General features: G+C 38.5%; 1 protein-coding gene across 1 annotated transcript in view; it reads right to left on the minus strand.

The window, feature by feature from the left end:
* Positions 1–1541: 1541 nt before the first annotated feature.
* Positions 1542–23743, minus strand: part of CDCA2 (cell division cycle associated 2) — a 50004-nt gene continuing 27802 nt past the window's right edge. The window contains exons 10-14 of the mRNA XM_065879356.1: positions 20919–20997; positions 19893–19981; positions 18233–18370; positions 6793–6964; positions 1542–2746 (exon numbers count right to left, since the gene is read on the minus strand). Of these exons, the coding sequence (XP_065735428.1) occupies positions 1542–2746; positions 6793–6964; positions 18233–18370; positions 19893–19981; positions 20919–20997 (1683 nt within the window). The remainder of the gene's footprint in view (positions 2747–6792; positions 6965–18232; positions 18371–19892; positions 19982–20918; positions 20998–23743) is intronic.

A 23743-nucleotide genomic window follows, 5' to 3' on the forward strand; every position in this document is an offset into this window, starting at 1 on the left:
GTAGACATTTGCCAACCGTACCAAACTATAAATGGGGGGGAAAAGCCCATAAATAATTTACGTGTAAAGATAAAAGAATTTTTGAAACAATCCACCCTTTAGCAGGAGAAATTGGGGATCACTTTGAGTGTTAATGTAAAATACATTAGTCTTTAGCAGCAGGAGTTCCAGACCTATTGGTGCCAAGAAGGTAACAAATAGTCTCTATCTAAGGCAGGGGAAATGGGCGCCCAGCAGGAGCTTTCTTCCCTGTTGTGTTATTTATAGAGAGCCCTATTTGTTAACATGTTTCTGCTATCACAGGAGTAGGAGAGTTTAATGATTTAAAGGATTTCAAAGACAACTGTTTAATGATACAATGATTTACTTGCATTCACAAATTCTAAAAATATAGCAATTTAGATTTTCAAACTGCTGTCACCAAAACTGTGATAGGATATACTGCTGAAGCTTAACTGGACAAACCAAAACAAGTACTAGCTCTTGGTATGGTGAAATAAAAAGTCAGAAAGCCTGGAAAATGCCATGCTAAAAAAGAAATCAGCAACCTACCACCATGCTTCATGTTAGTAAACCAATTTGTTCGGGTCTTTTAAGTGAGTTTCTGGATTTTGTTTTTAAAAGGAAAACCATGAATTCAATCCCAAATTACCTGTGACTAATCTGAAGGATCTGGGAGATGAGTCTTCAACTAGACTGCTTATATTTTCACCAAAAACCAAACCCCTACTTCCTACCCCACAAAGCATACAAGAGTGTTGTGTGAAGGTCAAAATGCTTTCATGTTAGTTATTTCTAAATTATATATTCACTTTATAATGACAGATTTGCAATATTCTGGTTATTGAAAGAATTTTCCAAAATCCCATGTTTAAGATTTGATTTTAATCTATTAAAATAGAATTTTTATTTGAGACAAAGTATATTATTAAAGCTTCTCTTAACTTTAACCCCAAAAGGAAAAAAACAAATTTTATCATTTCCATCTTTCCTACTTGTTAAAAATTTTAACCCGTTTTTTGGGGGCAACCTTTTAAAATAAAAACATACCTCACCCCACTTTCTTTAACAGTTTCAACCTTATATTACCTTCAATTTTCATAAAGTTACATTAATTCTAACAATTTGTTAAAGACCAAAACAAAACACTCTTCTCATCCAGATATAACAAGTCAATTCTAAAAGATGCTTTTTTTACAACAGAAACTCTAAACCTTCAGTGATAAATATGTACTAACATGAAATAAAACTTAAGAGACATGCTGTTAGGTCTAAAAGCAATCCTTTTTAACAGAATACCAATAAAGCTTTTATCATTTGTGGGGAGAACATGTTTAATACAACGCTTTCAGTTTGAAAGGTGGAGAAATTCACTTATTTCTACTTAGAAGTAGGTTCTACTCAAATAATTTTATTTGAAACTTTTAAAACACTGAGGTTGAACAAAGGATGGGAACTTGGATGAAAGACTCTTTCAGGCAGGAATGGTTGGTTACCTTCTCTCTTGCCAAAACGTTCTGCAGGGAATGTCAGTTACTGCTTTAGTTCTCTGATATGTCCGATTCTCTCGAAGTCACTTGGAGAGCTTCCTTCTGGTTGAGAAAGGTGGTTCTTTTGCAGCCTCTCGACTGGGTGGTGTCTTTAGGATCTGCAAGTGTAGATGTACAAAAGCTCTTCCGTCTCCTCCCAGGTAAACTGGCAGCAGCAGCAGCAAAGCCCTCACTGTTTTCTTTGCCTGGTGTGGAGGGCAGCACACGAGGTTTTTGCCTGGAGGACCCGTTCTCCAATCTTCTGCTGTCAAATGTACCTATTGTTCTCCTCTTGGTTCTCTGGGAGGTGCCGGAAGCGGGCGGCAATGGAAGGGAAATCCACACCAGCCCTTCGCTTTCCAAACCTTTTTGTAGCCTTGTGCTGCGTCTTACTTTGGTTTCACTCTTTGTTCTCTGAAAGGTTTGCTCAATGGAGTCAGATAAATCTTTATACAGTTGGGAATTTTCTAAACTAAGTTCTACAGAGCTGCTCACGCTGTAGGAAGGTTTGGGATTCTCGATTTTTTCCAAATGTAAACTTTGCCCATCAGAACAAGCCATGGACTGTCTTCTGTATTTCCTTTCTCTGTAACTCACACCACGACTACTTGCTATGGAGTTTCTTCCCAAATCCTCACCTTGACTTTGACTTTCTTTCATGTGGTCAATTAAGACATCTTCTGAACAATCACATTCTTTTTGTGAGTCGGGCATTAAATGCTTGGTCTGCAGTTTTCCTTCTGGAACGACTAAGAAGTCATCCTGGTTTTCACATTTGATGTTTATATCTTCTGAGATTTTAAAGATTTGAAAAAGGTTTTCCATGTTTTGACCAGCAGCAGTAAGTTCTTGGGACTGCATGGTAAAATCAGGTTTTGGATTCTCTGATACAATGGGTGTTTCAGTCACAGAAGGACAAGAAACAGGGCTGTTTTCATCCTCAGTCTCAGTTTTTAGCTCATTTTCACTTTCCAACTTAATTGCTGCTTTTGGAATATTTTTGTTTCCACTAATTTCTATAGTACTTGTATTTGAACCTTGCTCAAAAGTAGCATTAATAAGTGATGAAGAACTTTTCATGTCAGAGCTGCAGAATTCAGACACATCGTATTTATTAAAGCCTCGAACCATCTGCCAATCCTCTGGGTTCTGAGGCAAAATATTATTTCTCTTCGGAAGCTTCACTTCTTCAAGTTCCTCATTTGAGTTGAAATCATCTATGGGCATGTAAATAAGTTTAAATCGAATTAAAAAGTAACAGTGGAAATAAACTTTCACAAATCAAACAGGTGTCAAATTGTATTCTGTGTGTCAAGGTTTCAAAGAAATCGCCAAGACCTACAAATGCTACCCTGTACTTGTCCCCATCTGTCATCGTTCTTTCTCTTTCAGTTCTTCCTCACCCCACAGGTTAAGAAAATATGTACTTAATGCATGAATTAATAAAGCATATAACCTGAGACCATGGAAATGAGAACTGTATCTGAAATTGCTTCCTCTACTCTAATGTGCTTCCCATTCTACAAGGTCAATTAGCACGAGGCAGAGACACCTCCTATCTCCCGAAAAACGAATCACTGGAAATCGGCAACATCATGCTTCTGAAACTTTTCCATCAATGTTCCCCCTTGAAATAGAAGAGAGAAAACTTGGAATTCTGGGGAATTTGAGGACTTAGCTAAAAAGGTACTTCTGAACACACTCAAGTCTTATGCCCAGTGTTTAAAAAATTAACATCAAACTGCACCAAACTCTCAAATAGAGCCCTGGTTGTTTCAATATTCTAGAAATCTCTCCCCTTCCCGGCCAATCTCCGAATATAATTCATCCTCCAGGAAGACACGCCATGTGGGCCCTGCCCTGTGTTTCTGGCACACGGTGTCCCATCACAGGTGAAAAACACGTCATCAAGGTTTCAAAGTCACATAACACAGCCTAAGTGAATCTAGGCTTTATGAGTTCTAAATCTCAGTACTATTAGAAGCCATCTCTCTGGTTATCTCACATAATAAAGTTTTTAATTGGTCAAAGGAGTATAAAAATGTTTTAAACAAAATAAAAACTGAGATAAAACATAAGCTGAGCCAAAAATCTACAAAAAACGTTTCAGTGTGAAAAGGTATATATACATCTGGGATTTGGGTACTTACAATCATGTCACAGAAAGCTAGAGATTAACATAGGGCAGGGGGCCCTTGGTATCAACCAACCAATATGTCAACTGGGCTCTTTATACAACTTTAAAAATTGATATTCGTGTATTTTTTGTGAAACTAACATACTAGAAAAGGAAGGTAGGGGAAAGGGATGGAGGGAGGAAGAGAGAAATAGAGAGGAAAGAAGGGAGGGAGAGAGAGAACGGCTTTAGACCCTCATAGCAGATGAAACCATTGGTTACTGATAAAAAGTGCTTCATGTATTTTTGAAAAGAAATTCTCTAATAAGATGCAAGATGTAAAATATACACTAACAGTCATTGTTCAAGTATCTTTGGAAAAAAGGAAACTGTTAGGAACTACAGATATAACGAAAATAAGTCTCAAGGGAAAGGCAACTTGCAGGGGAGGGAGGTGGACAGATCGTTATAAACCAGGTGGTAAAGGTGTAAGGTGAACAAAGAGTTTTCCTGGAAAGGCAGCCAGCATGGCTAAATCCTAAAGGCTAAGCACCATCAGGCAGATTTAAAAGAGGTGGGGTGGCCGACGTCCTGTCCCACGATGTAGCACAGAAAGAGGCTAGGGCAGGACAGCTCCACCTCTGCTGGAGCCCCGGGGCCGGAGGAATATGTCTATGTGGGGTGGCCATGTGTTTGTTTAAACTTTTGGGCGTTCCTGAAATAACAAGTAGGCAGAGGCCAAGAGTCTATAATGGCATGTACCATATTCGTCCTCGAATCTATGATAGATCCTATGTGCTATGCTGCAAATGGGACGCAGGCTATAAATACGTGGTGATTGACAAAGGCAGCTATCTTAAGAATGATTACATACAAAATTCACACACGAAATGAACACATACTCCAGCTTTTCAGCATGATTTAGTCAATTTAAACTCAAGCATTACCAACCAGATGCAACTCCAATCCAATTTTTGTCTAATCAGGATACCAACAGACTTAATCTTCCTTTTAAACAGAATTTTCCAAGTGATCAAGTTCAATTTATAAATGTTATTTCTAGAAGATGCTTAGCAGTGCCAACTCTACTGAAACATCAGAGGGCAAGGTTTTTTTGTTTTATTTTATTTATTTAAATGTTGAGCCTTCCTTTATTTATTTTTCTTTTTGGCTGTGTTGGGTCTTCGTTTCTGTGCAAGGGCTTTCTCTAGTTGTGGCAAGCGGGGGCCACTCTTCATCGCGGTGCGCGGGCCTCTCACTGTCGTGGCCTCTCTTGTTGCGGAGCACAGGCTCCGGACGCACAGGCTCAGTAGTTGTGGCTCACGTGTGGAGAGCCACCTGAAGAGTATTGCTGGGTCTCAGCAAAGCTGAGACCCCTGAAAAGTACTGCTGGGACTCAGCAAGGCTGAGAACAATAGTGCTTGCATGGCAGGCACGGGTATGTACGTCATGGGAAAACAAAGCTTCCCACAGCGTGGATTCTCTCAATTTCCCATGTATATAATAAAAGCTCTGAGTATTTGCTTGTATTAGTACTAATATTCCCCTTACTCATGGGGGATTTTAAGAAAGGCTTCAATATAGAGTAAAGTGGGAAAAACCTAAAAATCCCCCTCCAACTACACCAGCTGTTCCTACTTATTGACCTGCATATTGGATTAAAAGTAATGCTATAGGAATGTTTATATTGCAACAGCCTACGTTAATGGAAAAGTTAGATGATATATGACCAAAATGGGGAGTGCAAGATATATTTGGAGTACATTGGTATTGGCACAAGGGAAGTTTAATAAGAAATAAAGTTATGATGAAACACTTTTTAATGGAACATACAGCTGCAACGTTAAAGTTAAACTGTAAACCTGGGTTGTATATTAATAAGTATAAGGGACAATAGATCTATTGTAAATATTTTTAGGAAGATCTAAAGTTTAGATTAAAGATTCAATGTTCACCACCATGGCCCCCAAACCCACCGCTTTGGCTTCCCCGTACGTGTAGTGAGTGGCCACATAAATTGTGTCCACCTGTTAGTATATATTTTCGTGTTTTATGAAAATGTATATAAATAAAATTAAGAAGTTTTAAGAATGCTTTGATGAAATGCTTTTGATTTAATGATGATTAAACATTAAAAAGCTTTAAGAGTCTTTAGGTTAAGCTAAGAGTGAGACGTGACAAGGCTTCTTACCTGCACCACTGAGGCGAAACGTATAAAGAAAAGGGCGCTGACGCAGAGTATGTAGGAGTAAAGCACTGAAGCAAAGCGAACCAAGGAAAAGGACATGACGACTTTTGAGAATTTTGAAGAAACCACAAAGGACAAATGCTCTCAATCACAAGGGACAATTACAGATATAATAAGAAAATTATGTAAACTGCGTGTGTGAAATGCTTATGTAAAAGGTTCTTTTTGGTTTGAGAAAATGATGGTGATGATTGATAAAGTAATAAACTAAAATCAGTTTATTGTTTTGAAAGTATAAAAAGGTATAGTGTGTGCAATAAAGTTTGTCAGAATTCCTGCATCCTAAGAGGTGTTGTGTCTTCTGTCCTCGCCGACTCCGTCTCCCCTCAGGCAATCCTGTTCTGCTGAGGCTGGACCTTGGTACTCACGGGCCTAGCCGCTCCGCGGCATGTGGGATCTTCCCAGACTGGGGCACGAACCCGTGTCCCTTGCATTAGCAGGCAAATTCTCAACCACTGCGCCACCAGGGAAGCCCTTAATTTTTATTCTTAATCCATAGAAGATACACCTATTACTGAGCCGTCACCTTGTTGACTCTTAGTGATGGATTACAACACCAAACAATTCATTTTACTTTACCAAAACACTTTAAAAAGCAAAAAGAAACAGGGTGAAAGGAAATTCTTTCCCCTAAAATTATATGTAATATTTTGTGCCTGAGTTTTTCTGGGGGGAGGATCCAGAGTGTCCAACAGGTTCTGAAAAGGGTCTAGGTGAAAGTTACAAACGACAGCTTCTTTAACTTAAAATTCTTGTGGGAATAGGAGGGAAAGTTGCTATTTTAAATTTATATACTCTTTACACAATGAATGGGAAGAAGGGAAAAAAGAGAGTGAAATAGCAACAAAGAGGGAGGAGAGAAGAGATACAATATCGACAACAGGAAAAGGCCAGGCTACCTGAACACATCCTCCAGATGCTTGGAACCAGCGGCGTCTCAGATACCTCGGGCAGCTCAGGAATAGGGCTCAGGAGTGGCTTCTTAGACGCAATGTCTCTTTCCCCATATAAAGACTTCTGAACACTTTTTTTCTTTCCCTTTGCTTTCTTCCTTCTGCAACTTTTTAAAACCTGAGAAAATGTATTAAAACACTGTAATTGAGAAAGATGTAGCTCCATGTACAATGTTGACTCAAACTAATTTTTACCAAAAAAACTTAAAGCCTAGTTATTCCATTCAAAATTGTAGGAATCTCAGTCAGGGCTAAAGGGCTAGGTAGCTTACACAAAGTCAAATAAAATATGAAACAGAACTCAATTTACAAATTGTAGAGTAATGGTCTATATTTCCACAAAGCATTTGCCAAAGTAAGTTCTGGGTAAGTGAAAAATAGGTGAGATGTTGTAGAACTGGACAGACTTAAGACATGAGGAATTTGTAACTAGGATGTGGTTACGATGACTCAGGATTAACCTAGAATGAGTTATCTATTGGAAACTAGGGGAGACTGTTTTCTGTTCCTAGATCTGGATGAAGAAACCACAGGTGTGTACATAAAATTTGAAGATAACCCAAAGCTGCTTCAAACAACAGGTGATCTAATCAAGATGAAAATGACTAGGTCAAAATAAGATGGAGTTTAATAAGCACAAGTAGAAGATGAGGGACAGAGGTTTGGTAATAACTGATGGAAAACATAGGTTTCTATAAAAATTAAAACTGTTTTAATAACATCTGGAATGCAGTATTCAATTCAATTCTGACTGCATGTCAGTAACTGAGCACTCATGTTCTATGTTAAAAAAAAGTTTCATATGGAGAAGACTTGAGGGAAACTCAAACATTGTATTGAAATAATAGGTTGTTATGAGCAAAAATGAAATATATTCAACGTCATAATATTGGAAAGAACCAGATTTTAGGTCAACATAAGGAACACACTGTTAACAATTATAGCTTCTGGAAAATGGCATCCATTCAAAGATTTACTGAGAAACTGCTATGTGCAGGTAATAATTTGCTAGGTATGAGATATAAAAACAAACAGGAAGTGGTCTTTAGGGAACTCTTGGTCTAATTTTAATACATACAGACCAGGACAGGCTCTACACAGATTGAGAACACGGAGACCTGGCCTACGGGAGGTTTTCAAGACAGGCTCCACAGGAAATGGAGTGTCTAGGCCAAGTCTTCCAACAAGTGAGAATTGTTTTGGTTGAGGATGACAGTGGCACAGAAGGGCTTTTCAAAGGAAAGAGAATGGCACACGGAACAGGTCTAAGGGAGGTGGCACAGAGCAAAGGGGGAACTGCAATTAGCTGTACGTGGTCAGTGAACCCACAGAGAAGTGGCAGAAGAGGCCAACAAAGCAAGCAGGGCCCTTCTCTGCAATAAGTATGAGCCTGACAGCCACGAGGGTTCACCATATGGTGATTTAGAGAGTGACATCTGAGTTTGCATTTAAGAAAGATCGTTTGGGTGACAGCACAGAAACTAATGGTGTGGAAGATATTCAAGAGCACAGAAGTGGCACAAAACTGTAAGTTCCTTGAGATATTTATAGATATCCTGTAAAAACAAAACAAGAAAAAACATTCCATGGAAAAATAATTTTAGAACTGTACAAGATAAATGTTCCTCTTAGTGATTTACAATATACACTTAACGTTAAATCCTCTAAGAAGTCCTCGGTATAAATAACCTCTATATATGTTAGAAAAATGCTGGGCTAAATATTTTTCCACGAACATTTTTTTCAGGGAACATCTGTTGACTTCCAAGAAACAGTTGGGAAAATAACAGCATGGACAATGGAAATGGAAGCAAAGACAAAAATCTTGACTTGGGCTCCGCAGATGAACTGCAAGAGAAACATTTGGCTTTGTGTTAGTCACCTTCGGTTCAAACCCTGACCCTGCCACTTTACGGCTTTATAATCTTAGGCAAGTTACCTCACCTCTCTGTACCTCATTCTTCTCATCTGCAAAATGGGAACCACAAAAGCACATACCACAGAAAGTTGTGGTGAGTATTAAATACGTTAATATATGTGAAATGGGGAAAGTATGGCTTGATTCATGGTAAGGGCTATGTGTTAGCTATTCTTTTTCTTTTAAATTCCTTCTTACTATTTTGAGTATTGATACAGAGAAAAATATTTTTAATACTAAATTATGCTCTTAGTATTACCGTGTGACCCAGGACCTAGTAGGTTGGTTAATATACTATGATCAATGTCATCAGGTTACAACCTCCAGAACAGTTTCTGATTCATAGCTCAGGTAAATACCCTTTTAGCAGGATTTTGGAAACCTCTGTTTACATTAACTGCAAAAGCACCTGCAACAGCGCCTGGCACTTAGCGGCTTCTCAACAAACATACGTGAACAAATGAATGAATGATTGTGAAAAAAAAAGGTACAAACTTCATAAAATTTGCTAACCATGATGAAAGACTAATATTATTTTTTCATGGTCATGGGCCAGGAGGACACCACCCAAAAAGAAAAAAGATGAAAGCACCTGTGGTCTGTCATGAAAATATTATCTAGCAATGCTTATCTTATCCAAGAGAAGGTTGCACCTGCAAAGGCTAGAACCTTATCAACCTTATTGGAGTAAAATTTGAATTTACTCCAATACAAAAAGCCTTGCTGAGACTGTAATAAACAAGAGAAGCCATGTGTGATTGGAATCCTCGGGGAGCCCCATGATCTAGAAATAATGAGACTGGTTTATGACTTGGAGGAGACAAAGGACAACTGAAGATATTATACCTAAAGGGTTTCTATTTACTCCCAAATCACCAGTATTTCTTCTCATACAGTGGAGGAGGTCATGCAACAGAAGTAAATGCTTACTTCTTGTGTTACTTGCACAATTAAGTCAAACTGTTTTCTGAGAGTAGCTTTAAAATTATTTTAAAATAATTAATGTACATGGCAACACATCAAATTGAACAGGAAAGCTTCTGGTGAAAAGCAAACATTTCCCTGTCCCTGCCATTCACTTATTTAATGGTCCATTTTTAGTTCTTGTGGCTGGCTCCATCGCTCTAAATCTCTCTAAATAAGGGGCTGAGATTGCTGCATTTCTTTTTTAATATATATATATACTTATTTATTTATTTTTGGCTGCATTGGGTCTTCGTTGCTGCGCGTGGGCTTTTTCTAGCGGCGAGCGGGGTCTACTCTTCGTTGCGGTGCACGGGCTTCTCATTGCAGAGGCTTCTCTTGTTGTGGAGCACGGGCTCTAGGCACACCGGCTTCAGTAGTTGTGGCTCACGGGCTCTAGAGTGCAGGCTCAGTAGTTGTGGTGCACGGGCTCAGCTGCTCCGCGGCATGTGGGATCTTCCCAGACCAGGGCTCGAACCCGTGTCCCCTGCATTGGCAGGTGGATTCCCAACCAATGCGTCACCAGGGAAGCCCCAGATTGCTGTATTTTTAATGTTTAATAACAGAAAATTTCCAACACCCCAAAAATAGAGAGAATAGTATCTTGAACCCCACATACCCAACAATTAGCTCTTATAATTACTAACACATGGAAATCATGATTCATTTGTAAGCCCCTTCCCTCAGATTATTTTAAAGCAAATCCCAGACATTACATCATCTCATCTAAAGATCCTACAGTATCTCTAAGAGATAAGGACTTCTTTTTTTTTTTCCACTAAAAAAGTGAAACATTTTATTACCTGGCATTGTATTTTTTTTTTTTTTGCTGTACGCGGGCCTCTCACTGTTGTGGTTTCTCCCATTGTGGAGCACAGGCTCCGGATGCGCAGGCTCAGTGGCCATGGCTCACGGGCCTAGCCGCTCCGTGACATGTGGGATCTTCCCAAACTGGGGCACGAACCCGTGTCCCCCGCATCGGCAGGCGGACTCTCAACCATTGCGCCACCAGGGAAGCCCTGGCATTGTATTTTATTGTTGATTTTTTTCCTCTTTTACAATGGAGTTTTATTTCTTTTCCAGCTTTGAGATATAATTGACATATAACAGCATGTAAGTTTAAGGTATACAAGGTAATGACTTGAGATAGATAGATATATAGTGAAGTGATTACTTTTTTCTTTTTACAACAATGACAAATACTAGTCAGCAATAAAAGGAACTACTGATACACACAAATCTGGACAAATCTCCAGAGAATGCTGCTGAGTGAAAAAAGCCAGTCCCAAAAGGTTACACAGTGTGTGATTCCACTTACAAAATATTCTTGAAATGACAAAATGAAAGAAATGGAGAATAGATTAGTGGTTGCCACGGGTTAAGGTGGGGGTTGACAGTGGGAAGTGGACACAGCTGCAGACCAGAAGAGATCTTTGCAGTGCTGGAAATGTCCTGCATCTCGACTGTATTTTGATATTGTACTACTGTGATACTGTATAATGGTTTTACAAGATGTCACCATTGTGGGGAGCTGGGCAAAGGGTGCCTGGGATCTTTCTAATTCTTCTTGCAATAGCATGCATCTCGAAAACAATATCAAAATAAAAATTTAGAGGCAAAAACAATGATAGGCAGTTTTCCCTATCTGAGAAGTTTTCCTCAGAGTTCAAACTTCTCCAATTGGTCCCTAATTGCCTTTTTACAATTGTTCAAATCAGGATCCCAACAAGGTCTCCACACATGTCACTTGGTTGATGGATTTCCTTTGATCTATGGCTCCTTTTTTCCCCCTTGTTATTTGGTGAATGTTCTGAGGCATTTATCCTGTAGTAGCTGAGAAGCTCTGGATTTGGGTAACTGCAATCATGTGTGTTTTTATGTTCCTCCACCCCCTGGTATTTCCTATCCACTGGTCATTAGATTCAGGCTTGATTCAATTCAGCTTTCATGCTTGTTGGAAAGACCATCTCATGGAAGATTATCGAGGTCCTCACTGCACCAGGAGGCTCATATTCTCTCCTTGTGTGGTGTTACGAATGGCCAGTGCTCTCAGGTGTCCAGTCCCATCCATCTATTACCTTTGGCTCCTCCATTGGCTTCTACCTAACATCCAACAGCTTTTGTGAACAGGTCTTTTTGATTAGTGAAAATTCTTCGATAAAGAATCTTCCCTTATCAGTTATTTGTTTACTTGAAATAGAGCTCAAATTTTATTTTCCACTTTCCAAGAAAAACAAAAACCCTGAAAATAAAAAAGAGTTGATGTCCTAGACAGCTTCTAAGGTGGCCTTTAAGTTTTGCTGTTAGTTTTTAATTATGAGGAAATTGGTTTTTCATATTTGATGCCAGTGTTTTAATCCATTGCAATCATTATCTCTGATGGTCACACTGTCCTATCTTTGGTCAGCGCAAGCCCCTTTGGAATGATTTTGTGTCCTTTAACGTGGCTTCCTTGCTTGCACACTGGTCCAGACCTGGGCTCATTTTCTACTTTTGCCGTTGTAAATCTGAAAGCAGCCATTTCACTAAGGTAACGCTGATCCCTTTTAGTTGAAATGGTAGAGATGGTAACATAGGCACAAAGGATGCTCAGTGCTTCTATGCCTTACCAACAGACAGAGCTAGAAAATTATTTTAAATGGGTAAAAGCACGTGTTCATGATATTTCAATGCAAATTTAGCCTAACAAGGTTTTGAATTTGATTTCAATTTTATCTTGTCTCTAGTGAAGAGTCTTGAGTCCTAATGACAGCAAAAAACATCCCCACAAAACCCTGCTTATTTGATTCATTCTAGATTGAATTCTTCTATCAGTGAGTATTTCATAACTGTTTAAACTTTTTGTGCAGTTATTTTTGTCCTTAGGATACATCCCATTTGGACTTTTCAAACTTCTGATTTGAAAAAACTCTCTATGAGGTTAAGCCACCGACTTGATATAGTTACATGTTTCATTTTGTTTTCAGATTTTTAAATTGAGCTATAATTGTTCCATAGTCACGCAGAACATTTACACAGTTCAAAGTCAAAAGTAAAATACACATTCAAGGAAATCTAGCCTTCATTCCTTCCTGTTCCCTCCTCTGTCTCTTCTCCCGACAGGTAACCAGGTTTTGTCTTTGGCCTATTCTCCCCCCTTTTTTGTAGTGTTTAAGATTATATATATGTGTATTGATATATACATTTTTTAAAATGCTCCCTACTTCCTTAGATAAAAGGTAACATATGAGTTTGCCATATCAGCTGCCATAACAAAACACCAGAGGCTGGGTGGCTTAAACAATATTAATTTATCTTCTCACAATTCTGGAGGCAGTAAGTCCAAGATGGAGGTGCTGACAGGGCTGGTCTCCCCTGAGGCCTCTCCTATGCGCATACAGATGGCCACTCTCCTGCTGCCTCTTCTCCCTGTCTGTGCCCCCTGAGGCGTCACCCTTTGTGTCCAAATTTCCTCTTATAAGGACACCAATCAGATTGGATTGGGGCTAGGAACCACCTAAGGGCCTCATTTATTAACCTAATCACCTCTGAAGAGGCCCTATCTCCAAACACAGTCACATGCTGAGATACTGGGGTGTCGGCTCCAAGGTATGCATTCTGAGAACACAATTTATCCCACACCAGGTAGCTTACAACTTGTTTTTTTTCACCGAACAGTAAATACATCCTAGCATCACTGCATAGCAGTTTGGATCGTTTCTCTGCTATTTCCTACATCTACAAAAGACTCATTTTGTGACCACACCAGTTTATTCAACCAGTCTCTTGGACATCTGATGGACATTTGGTTTGTTAATCTTTTGCATTACAGAGCGTTGCAATAACTAACTTTGTGCATATGCCTTTTTGTATTTTTGTCATTAGATCTTTGTGATAGATTCCTAGAAATGGAATTGCTGGGTCAAAGGGTAAATGAAAATATTTAATTTGGCTTGATATTGCCAAATTGCCCTCCACAGAGATTCACACTACCAGAAAATGTACAAGCGTGCCTATCTCTCCCCAGCCTCACCAGCAAAGTATGCTGTCAAACTTCTGGATTTTTGCTAATCAAAAATGGTAAGAAACGGTATCTCAATGCATGTTAGACTCGCAGTTCTCTTATGATGAGCGAGTCTAAACATGTTTTCCATGTTTAAGGGCCCTTTCATTTCAATTTTGTGAACAAAAATCTCTTGGAGATTTTGATACGAATTGCAAAAACTTTTTTCCAAGTTTGTCCTTTGTCTTCTAAATTTTCTTATGGAGCTTTTCCCCCATGCATGCTCCATGCTGTTTGGGTCAAATGGAGCAAAATTTACCAGTCTTTGACCTCACTGTTTCTGGTTTTTGAGTCATATTTTGTAAACTTTTTCCATTTCTAGTTTATAAAGGAATTCATGCTTATGAATTCTACTGCTACTTCCAAGTTAGCAATTTTATTTTCAAAACTTTTCCAGCTTTATTAAGGTATGATTGACAAATAAAAATTGTATTTATTTAGGTTTCACATGACTTAAGGTGCACATGATGATTTAATATATGTATACATTATAAAATGATTACCACAGTCAAGTTAATAAATACACCCATCACCTCACATAGTGACTATTTGTGTGTGTGTGTGTGTGTGTGTGTGTGTGTGTGTGTGTGGTGAGAACACTTAAGATCTACTCTCTCAGCACATTTCAGCCTACGATACAGTACAGATCTCTGCTGTCTCCTTACCATAAACCATGAGGCTATCACTTACTTAAACTAAACCTTCCTGTTGTCTGTGTTAGTTTTGCTTCTTCTCTTGGTTACCTTTGAATTTACATTTCTATTTCTTTTTAAGAACTTAAAAACAGTATATCTTGAACCCCTAATTTGCAAGATGATAATTTAAAAAACAGCCATAGTGCTTACAGGACAGAGCTCTGATTCCTTCTCTTTCCTCTGGCGCCTCCTGTAGATGATTCCTAATACTACAAAATATCCTTTTCCTTACACCCCATTGTTGCTTGAAATCACACTTACTAAAGTTTGCTTCATATTCGCTCCAAAACTCTTGCATTCAGACTTTTCTTTGGAATGGTATAGAATGACCTTTCTTTTTCTCCTGTTTTTTTTTTTAAAATTAATTAATTAATTTGGCTGTGTCGGGTCTTAGCTGCAGCACGTGGGATCTTCATTGCCGCATGCAGGATCTTTAGTTGCGGCATTCAAACTCTTAGTTGCAGCACGTGGGATCTAGTTCCCTGAGCAGGGATCGAACCCGGGCTCCCTGCACTGGGAGCATGGAGTCTTAGCCACTGGACCACCAGGGAAGCCCCTCTTTTTCTTCTCATATGGCACATCTTCCATTTGCTCAATCATAGGTCTTTTTGTTTTTCCCTCCAGAGACCTCCTCCCTGGAGCACCCTTCTCTTGCTCAAATTTGGCCTGATTGCTCTTCTAGGCTGACTGAACAGCTATAATCAGAGATTTCTAGGGCACTCCTCTCCTGTGCTATTAGACCCACTGTGTCCTGGATTCTCAAGCTTATTTCCTCATTTTGCTAGAGTGTATCTCCCTCCAGTAATATTAAAAAACAAAAAAACCAAAACACATCTTTTTTTCCAAAACACATCTCTTGAGTGTCTTTCACAGTAATTGAATTTGGCTGGATACAGAATATTGGGCTTAAATTAAGTTTCCTTCAAAGCTTTAAATGTCCTGTCGAATTCTCTTTCAGTATTCAGACTGCTGTCAAACTTGATACCACTCCGATCCTTGTTTCCTGGTAGGAAAAGTCCATTGTTCTCATTATCCTTATTGTTCAGTTTCACACTGACATGTCGAAGTTGTGGTCTTTTCTCTTGGTCCTAGGAATTCAGTAGGACCTTTTAACTTGAAGACTCTTTCTTCAGCTCTGGGAAACCCTCCCTCTTATTCTGATAACTTCCTTCCATTCCATTTTCTCATTCTGAGACTCCAACGAAGTCTCCTAGATTGGTCTTCCATGTCTGTTCTTACTAGTCTGTCGTTCTCTTGTCCTCCCTTAACTTTCCTTAACTTTATTCTCTAGTCCAACTACCGAGTTTTATGTATTTTTACAAACCTTTTTTTCTCTGCTCTTTTTTCATAGCATCCCCCGCTTCTTAGTTTTCTGCAGATAATATTTTCTGAAATCTGAGTATATCAGAATATTTACTTTCATGAAGTTTCTTTCCATTTTCTGAATAACCTTTCTCTCTGGGGGTCAGTTTTTCAAACTTACTATTGGTCTTTGATGCTCTTGGTTGTACTCAGTTATCTGACTCTTACTTAAGAAGAGTAAACTGGTTAAACTGGTAATGGGTTTCCTTTGCTTTCCAGCTCAGCCTCTTTCTTGCATGGGAATTCTACCAGGAACTCTGTGCAACGCAGGGCAGGGCAGATGGAGAGGGTCAACCGCAGGCTTTGCTTTAGGGAAACGAGCAGGCTGTCCAGACTGTGGGACCTTCCAAATGCCAGAATGAGAACATTCAGGTGACAACCCCTGTTCTGAGCTTCAGGATGGGAGAGGGAGTGCGGGGCAAACCGGCGCAAATTGTTTCACATACAGGACTTCAATTAATCCGTTTCCACTACCACTTCTTACTCTCAGCACCACTGGACCTGCCAATACTGGGCCCAGAGTTCCTCGGGATTCCCATAAGCAGGCTGGCTCTCCCTCCCTCCCAGCACATTCTGGGCTGTAAACCTTTCCCCCTCTTTTATCTGTCAACCCGCTCCCATCTGCTTGTCTTCCAGAAATTCACTGAAGGCTGTTGTCGGTTGCTGAATACCCCTCCTCACCCCCTTCCTCTTCTCATCGCTATTCTAAGCCTATTCCTTCTATTACATCAATTATTTTGGCTCAGTGGGGTCCTGGCAAGGGTTGGGGCAAAACTTAATGGTCAACCCTTCTTGAACTTTCTGGCTATTAGTTTCATGTGAAGAAGTAGGTGGACCTTCTTCGCAACAGTGTTTTGCAGAGAGCAGGAAGGAACCCAGTCTTTAATGCCATGATCTAAGACGTATGCATATTTTCAACTGATGTGTATTTTTTTTCAGCAAGAGGATCTTTCAGAGGAGTGTGTGACCTAAAGAAGAAACTGAACCAGGACAACATCCGGTTTCTTCCGGCTCTGCCGACTTGGGGATGTTTGTGCAGTGTTTAAACCAAGTGAGGCAACACTTTTTGGTTCATGAATCAGGAGGGAAATTTGCTGTTTTGGGTGGATGTGTGCTGGGGTGAAATGGGTAAGTTTGGTTTTGGAAATGTTGAGTTTTGAGATGTCTGCAGGGTGGTCTAAGAAAAGATGCCTAGTAGGTAGTTGAACCTATGTTAACAGATGGGAAAGATTTGGGAGTTGTCAACCGTGCTGCATATGAAACCACCCAGAAAATAAAGCCATTTCGAAAGACAAAGAGTAGAACTCTGGGTAACATAAACATTTAGGAATGGGCAGAAGAAAACAAATCTTTCACCACAAAGGACAATTCTCAGTTATGTCAAATGCTGTGAACAAGACCTCTAAGGATGCACTGGATTTTAGTCACTAGGTTATTAAATGCCTTGGAAAAATAATGAAAGTGAAGTGGCAAACTGGTGGCAAAAGAGGCCTGACTTCTAATAGTATCTGAAACAGTGACTCTGTAGCAGCCTCTGTGGGTCTCTCCAGCAACAGTGTGGGATGGGAAAGGGGATAATGGTGCATTAATCCAGGGTGGGAGCAGAATGAAAGGGATGAAGACCCAAGATAATGGACAAGAGTGTTGAAAAACAGCTGAAGACAGCTTAGGATGAATAAGGAAACACAGGAAGTTAAAGGATCTCTGAAAGCTGAAGAGTTAATACTAGAAGAGGCATGAGTAAGATGGCATGAGAACACTGGATGGATAGGAGGCTGGGGTCGGAGAGTGGAGTGACATATAAATGTGTATTATTAAAACTGGGAAGGTCTTGGATACCAACAAGCTGTAGGGTATGGCAGGGGACGGTCCAGCTCAGTGAAGCGGAGGGCAACACCAGGACCTGGGTCAAGGTGCTAGATCTGCTATCCACAAAGAGGCGGTGACGTCACTGAGCCGGCACAGGCCTCTGAGTGTGGAGGAAGACAGAGCTAGTTTCTAAATTCTTCCTGCAATACGGGGAGAACATCCAACCAGCCACTGGCAGTAGCAAAGTCAAACAAGAGGCAGATGGCACATGCATCCCTAAGAAATCAGAGGATTCCCCAAAGAGGGTGAGGTTAGATTAGATCAGATTCGAAGATAAGAATCAATTCCACATTTGAGTGCCCATGATTCCCTGTGCTGGGTGTATGTAACCCAATGAAGAAAATGCAAAAATGGCCCTCGGGTAACTCATAATTGAGTATATAATCTCTTATGGCCCTTTCGATTCTATGATAAGATGATTTCAATACTCTTGGTCCAAGGCCAACTAGGAAAAATTTTGTTTCTGGGTTTTCCTAACCATACAACAAAGAAATGCACCACTTCTACTCTTTATTACATCTTTAAACACACACTCACCTGATTCTTTCTAGGAAGTGCTCTGTCTGCGCGATTGCTTTCTTGAGACTTCCTCCTATTAATTTTCTTTTCTTTATAAGGCTGAACTTCTGTATTAAATAAGTTGCAAACACTCTCTTCTGAAAAACTGATCAACTGCTATAAAGAAAATTAAAAGCAGGGCTACCATAAAACAGTCAGTTACATTTTCATGAGTGTCTCTCACATTTCTTTTCCCTTCCCTGCGGATTCTACCATTTTACATCCCATTTCCGCTTAATTCACAAATTCCATTAGAAGTATTTTAACCAAGTCACATTCAAAAGAGGGAAATAGTAATTACTGATTTCTGATCAAACTTTGACCCAGAAGCATATGCACTCTGTCCTACTATTTTATGGAAGAGAAAAAAACAACTTAAGAATCGTTGTTTTAGGTGCAAACTATTATATATAGGATGGATAAACAACAAGGTCCTACTGTATAGCACAGGCAACTATATCCAATATCCGGAGATCAACCATAATGGAAAAGAATATGAAAAAAATATACCTGTGTGTAACTGAATCACCGTGCTACACACTGTAAATCAACTACAGTTCAATAAAATTTTTGAAAATAAAAAAGAGGGTTCCCTGGCGGCGCAGTGGTTGGGAGTCCGCCTGCCAATGCAGGGGACACGGGTTCGTGCCCCCGTCCGGGAAGATCCCACGTGCCGCGGAGCGGCTGGGCCCGTGGGCCATGGCCGCTGAGCCTGCGCGTCCGGAGCCTGTGCTCCGCAACGGGAGAGGCCGCAGCAGTGAGAGGCCCGCGTACCGCAAAAAAAAAATAAAAATAAAAATAAATAAAATAAAAAAGAAACACTGTCTTATTCATTCATCAAATATTTATTGAACATCTACAATGTAGCACCTAACTACTGATGGGTTATAGGGGGAAAAAATCATGAACCGTCAGATTATCTAAGTTTGACTTCTGGGTTTACCATCAACAGTATCAGTGAAAAAAATATCAGTATGCTATATGTTTATGCACTGTGATGCTACAGATAAAAATCCAAGTTCATCTAATTTAATAAAATCGCAAAAGACATGCATTCGATGGGAGTTATTCTCACACTGAAAACAACTGAAGGTAGTTTTTGAAAAAGTTATATTTATGGCACTTTCTGACTGTTAACACATGTGACTCTGGAGAACAAATGTATGGACACCAAGGGGGGGGAAAGCCGGTGGGTGGTGGTGGAGGGGGTTGGGATGAATTGGGAGATTGGGATTGACATATATACACTAATATGTATAAAATAGATAACTAATAAGAACCTGCTGTATAAAAAAAGTAAAATTAAATTTAAAAATTAAAAAAAAAAACATGCGACTCTTCTCCACTTTGCACTTCGATATAACTCATAAAACCACACAGATCCCAAATAAACTTTCTAAACAGACTACCTTCCACATGAAGCACCTCGTTTATTGTATTTTTCTTCTAACAGAATTAATTAAAATCAAATCAGGGAAACAGCATTATCCTGGCTTACATGATAGGTAGGATATGATATTAGTTCTCAACACATTGATTAAACCAAGATTTAACTGATAAATCATTTGATCATGAAAACAGAGAAAAATCTAGTGCAAGATTTAAAAACAGATACATTGTGCCAAATACAAACACTTACACTTCTTCTGTTAGAGGTCCGCGTTGCTCTACCAACTTTACAGGAGGCTATTTTCTCGTGGTTATTTGAAGAGGCAAAGGTATCAGTGCCTGATGAGCAAGACACAGCAAAATTAGGGTAGCTAACAAAAAGCTGTAAGATCCATCATCTATTGGACACACTGGATGCTCTTTTGGATACCAATTTTGCTTTTAGTATCCTACCATATCTGAACATATTACCAGGAGAAATAAATTTTGAGATTTCAAAAACATTTTTAAAAACATGAAAATACTTTAATTTCACAAAGTTCAAAAAATTTTAATTTGGTCACTTTGAACGGTATAAATAAAAGGTAGTATAACCTGTCAAAGAGCATAAGCTTTGGAAGATGACAGGCTATACTTCCAATTTAGCTCTAACTTAACACTCCATGTCTTGGATTCTGTGCTAATGAGCTTGGTTTGTGTCCTAGAGCCAACAAGATGTGTTGGTGATCCATTAAAGGATTTCGACCAGGGGAGAGACGTGAGTAATGGTTCCATTGCAAGTGCTTTGCCTGTGACATTTGCTGGCCAAGTCCTGGTTTGTCAGGAAAGCACAGAGAGATCTTTGTTGCCTTGTCATGATCATAAAAAAAAACTAGAGACCTCAGAAAGTACATATGCACAAAATGCCATGTTGATGTTGATGAACAATTTTGTGTAATCAAAAATGACCCTTAGGATCCATATCATTTCAATTGAGCAACCTGAAAAGGAGCCTACTGTCAATCCTTAAGTGTTGAGAGGGCAACTCCACTACTTGCAGTGACTTGAAAAATGTGGCTACCCATCAGAGGAAGTTAAATGTGGGTGATTATAAAGTATGGACTTGGAATGGAAGGGGACAGGTAAGAGACTTCTTGTAAGCTTTTCTACACGATTTGAGTTTTTGAAAAATCAAGTACGATCATAATAAAAATAAAAATTTTAAAATAAGGTGATTTTCATATATACACATGTTTAAAATGACATTTATGATTTTTAGATAAGCCAAAGTTACTACCTGAAAGAGTCTCAGAGATTGAAGACTTACTAAGAGGACTGAGACCTGCAAATGATACCTGAAGAGGTTCTATGTTTTCCTAAACAAAGAAAAAAGTAGAAATTAGATATTTTTAAATCCAGTGGACACAGAAATAATGTGCCCATAAGAAAATAATACGTATTTATTTTTGTAGGAGGAACTGTAATAAGCATAAAGATGGGAAATAAAAGATTAACCAAAAAAAGTCAGAGCAAAACCAAGATACTGGATATAAAAATAAATGTTTTATAATATTTACCAATCATATTTAAGGAAACCATGCTTACTAACTACAACCCACCAAAAAAACAATTAAAAATATAATAATAATTTTTAAAAAGTGAAAGTAGTCATGATGATCCACTAATAAGTTACTTTTTGGTTTATTTAAAATCCCATATCCTAACCCCAGTAAAGTAAGAAAATTCATTAATAAACACAACCAAACATTACAGTATTATTCAGGAGACCTTAAGGGTAAATATAAATGCAGATGTCAAATCTTTTCTTTCCCACAGCCAGTATAATGGTAGCTGTTAATTTTTCATAGATAAGATCTGTCAGGTTGAAAAAATTATTTTTTCTCACCAATTTGCTCAGAGTTTTTAATCTGAAATGAATGCTGGATTTTGTCAAATGCTTTTTCTCCATCTGCTGAGATGACCATAGAGTTTTTCTGTTTTACTCTGTCAATATGGTGAACTCTGCAGATTGGCTTTCAAATAAACCAACCTTGCATTTTGGGGGTAAAATCTCACTTGGTCATAATGTATTTATTCTCTTTTTCGTTAGTATGTTAGTATGTTTGTGAGGATACTGGACTGTAGTTTTCTTCTCTCATAATGTCTGATTATGGTATCAGGCTACTGCTGACAGTGATGAATTGGGAAGCATTCCCAACTCAATTTGTTTGGAAGAATGTATGCAGAATTAGTATTGTATCTTCCTTAAATGTTTGGTAGAATTCATTAGTAAAATCATCTGCACATGCAGTTTTCTTTGTGAGAAGGTTTAAACTACAATTTAAATTCCCTTAGTTGATATAGAGCTAACGAGACCACCTATTTCTTCTTGAGTGAGATTGATAGCTTGTGTCTTTCAAGGAACGTAGCTTAAGTTGTTGAATTTATTGGCATAAAATAAAGTTGTTCATAATATTCTTTTATGATCCTTTTAGTATTATTAAGATATGTAATTATGTCACCTCCCTTATTCCTTATATTGCTAATGAGTATCCTCTCCTTTTGTCCTGAACAGTCTGATTAGAAGTTTACTATTATTTTCTGCAGCAAAACCTTCTGATTTCAATGATTTGTCTCTATTGTTTTTCTGTTTTCTATTTCATTGATTTCTACACTTATCTTTATTACTTCCTTTCCTCTTCTTAGTTTGGTTTCAATTTGCTTTTCTTTTTCTAGTTTCTTAAAGTGGAAGCTGAGATCATTAATTGGAGACCTCTATTATTTTCAAATACAGGCTTTAATTTTTAGAAACTTTCCTCTAAGCACTGCTTTACCTGCATCCCACGCATCTTTTGTTACTGTGGCTTAGGATCTACAGCACACATCTTTTAACTTATTCCACTTTGTTTATGGCCTAAGAACCCCTCCCAACCTTTATGCCATGTTAATTTGGTTGTAGATTTTACTTACCTAGGTTATAAACCAAACAAATATTGTTGTTACTCTTGCTTTGAATAATTATCCTTTATGGAGACTAATTTAAAAGAAGTCTGTTACATTTGCCCACGTACTTAGCATTTTCAGTGCTCTTCATTCCTCTGTGTAGACGCAGATTTTCCTGCAGAACTATTTTCCTTTTGACTAAAGGACTTCCTTTTCAACACTTCTTCTAATGCTAACCTGTTATGGTAATGAATTATTTCAACTTTCGTTATGTCTGAAAAAGCCTTTATTTCCACCTTTTCTTTTGAAAGATGGTCTCACTAGATAGAGAATTCTAGTTTGACAGGTTATTTTTGGTTTTTTGCTCCAAGTAGTTAAATACATCTTTAAAAGATGTTGCTGCACTGCCTTCTGGCTCGCTCACATAGTTTCCAACCAGAAATCTGCTGCCTCTCTCATATTTGTTCTTCTTATGTCACATGTCTTTTTCTCTCTGGCTCCTTTTAGGCCATTCATTGTTGATTTTAAGCTTTGTGTGTTTTTCTTTATGTTTCTTGTGCTGGGAATATGTTGAACTTTAGGATCAGTGGGTTAATAATTCTATCAAATTTGGACATTTTTCAGCCATTATTTTGCAAATATTTTTTTCCTGTTCCTTCCAATCTCTCCTCTCCTTTGGGAACCCTAATTACAAGCACTTTATACCACCTGAAGTTGTCCCAGATCACGAATTGTCTGCTCATTCTTGTTCAGTCTTTTTCCTGTGTGTCACTGAGAATAATTTCTATTGCTACATCTTCGAATTCACTAATCTTTTCTCTTGCAGTCTCTAATATGCTATTAATCTCATCCAACATATTTTTATTCCTGGAGATTATAACATACAGGGTTTGATTTGGGTCTTTTCTTTATCTTCCATGTTCTTAAGAAGCTCAGTCCTTTCTCACATTCTTGAACATATATGAAATATAGTTAAATAACTCTTTCAATGTCTCTCTAGAAATTCTATCATATGTGCCATTTCTGGGTCTATTTCTATTGACTGATTTTTCTCTTCATTATGGGGCATCTTTTCCTACACAAGTATTAATTTTTAATTGAATGCCAGACATTTTGCGTTTAACATTATTTGTTGCTAGATTGTTTTGTTTTTGTTTGGTGGGAAGGATAAAACCATTT

Source organism: Phocoena phocoena, chromosome 6 (genome assembly GCF_963924675.1).
Source record: "Phocoena phocoena chromosome 6, mPhoPho1.1, whole genome shotgun sequence".
Taxonomy (NCBI): Eukaryota; Metazoa; Chordata; class Mammalia; order Artiodactyla; family Phocoenidae; genus Phocoena; species Phocoena phocoena.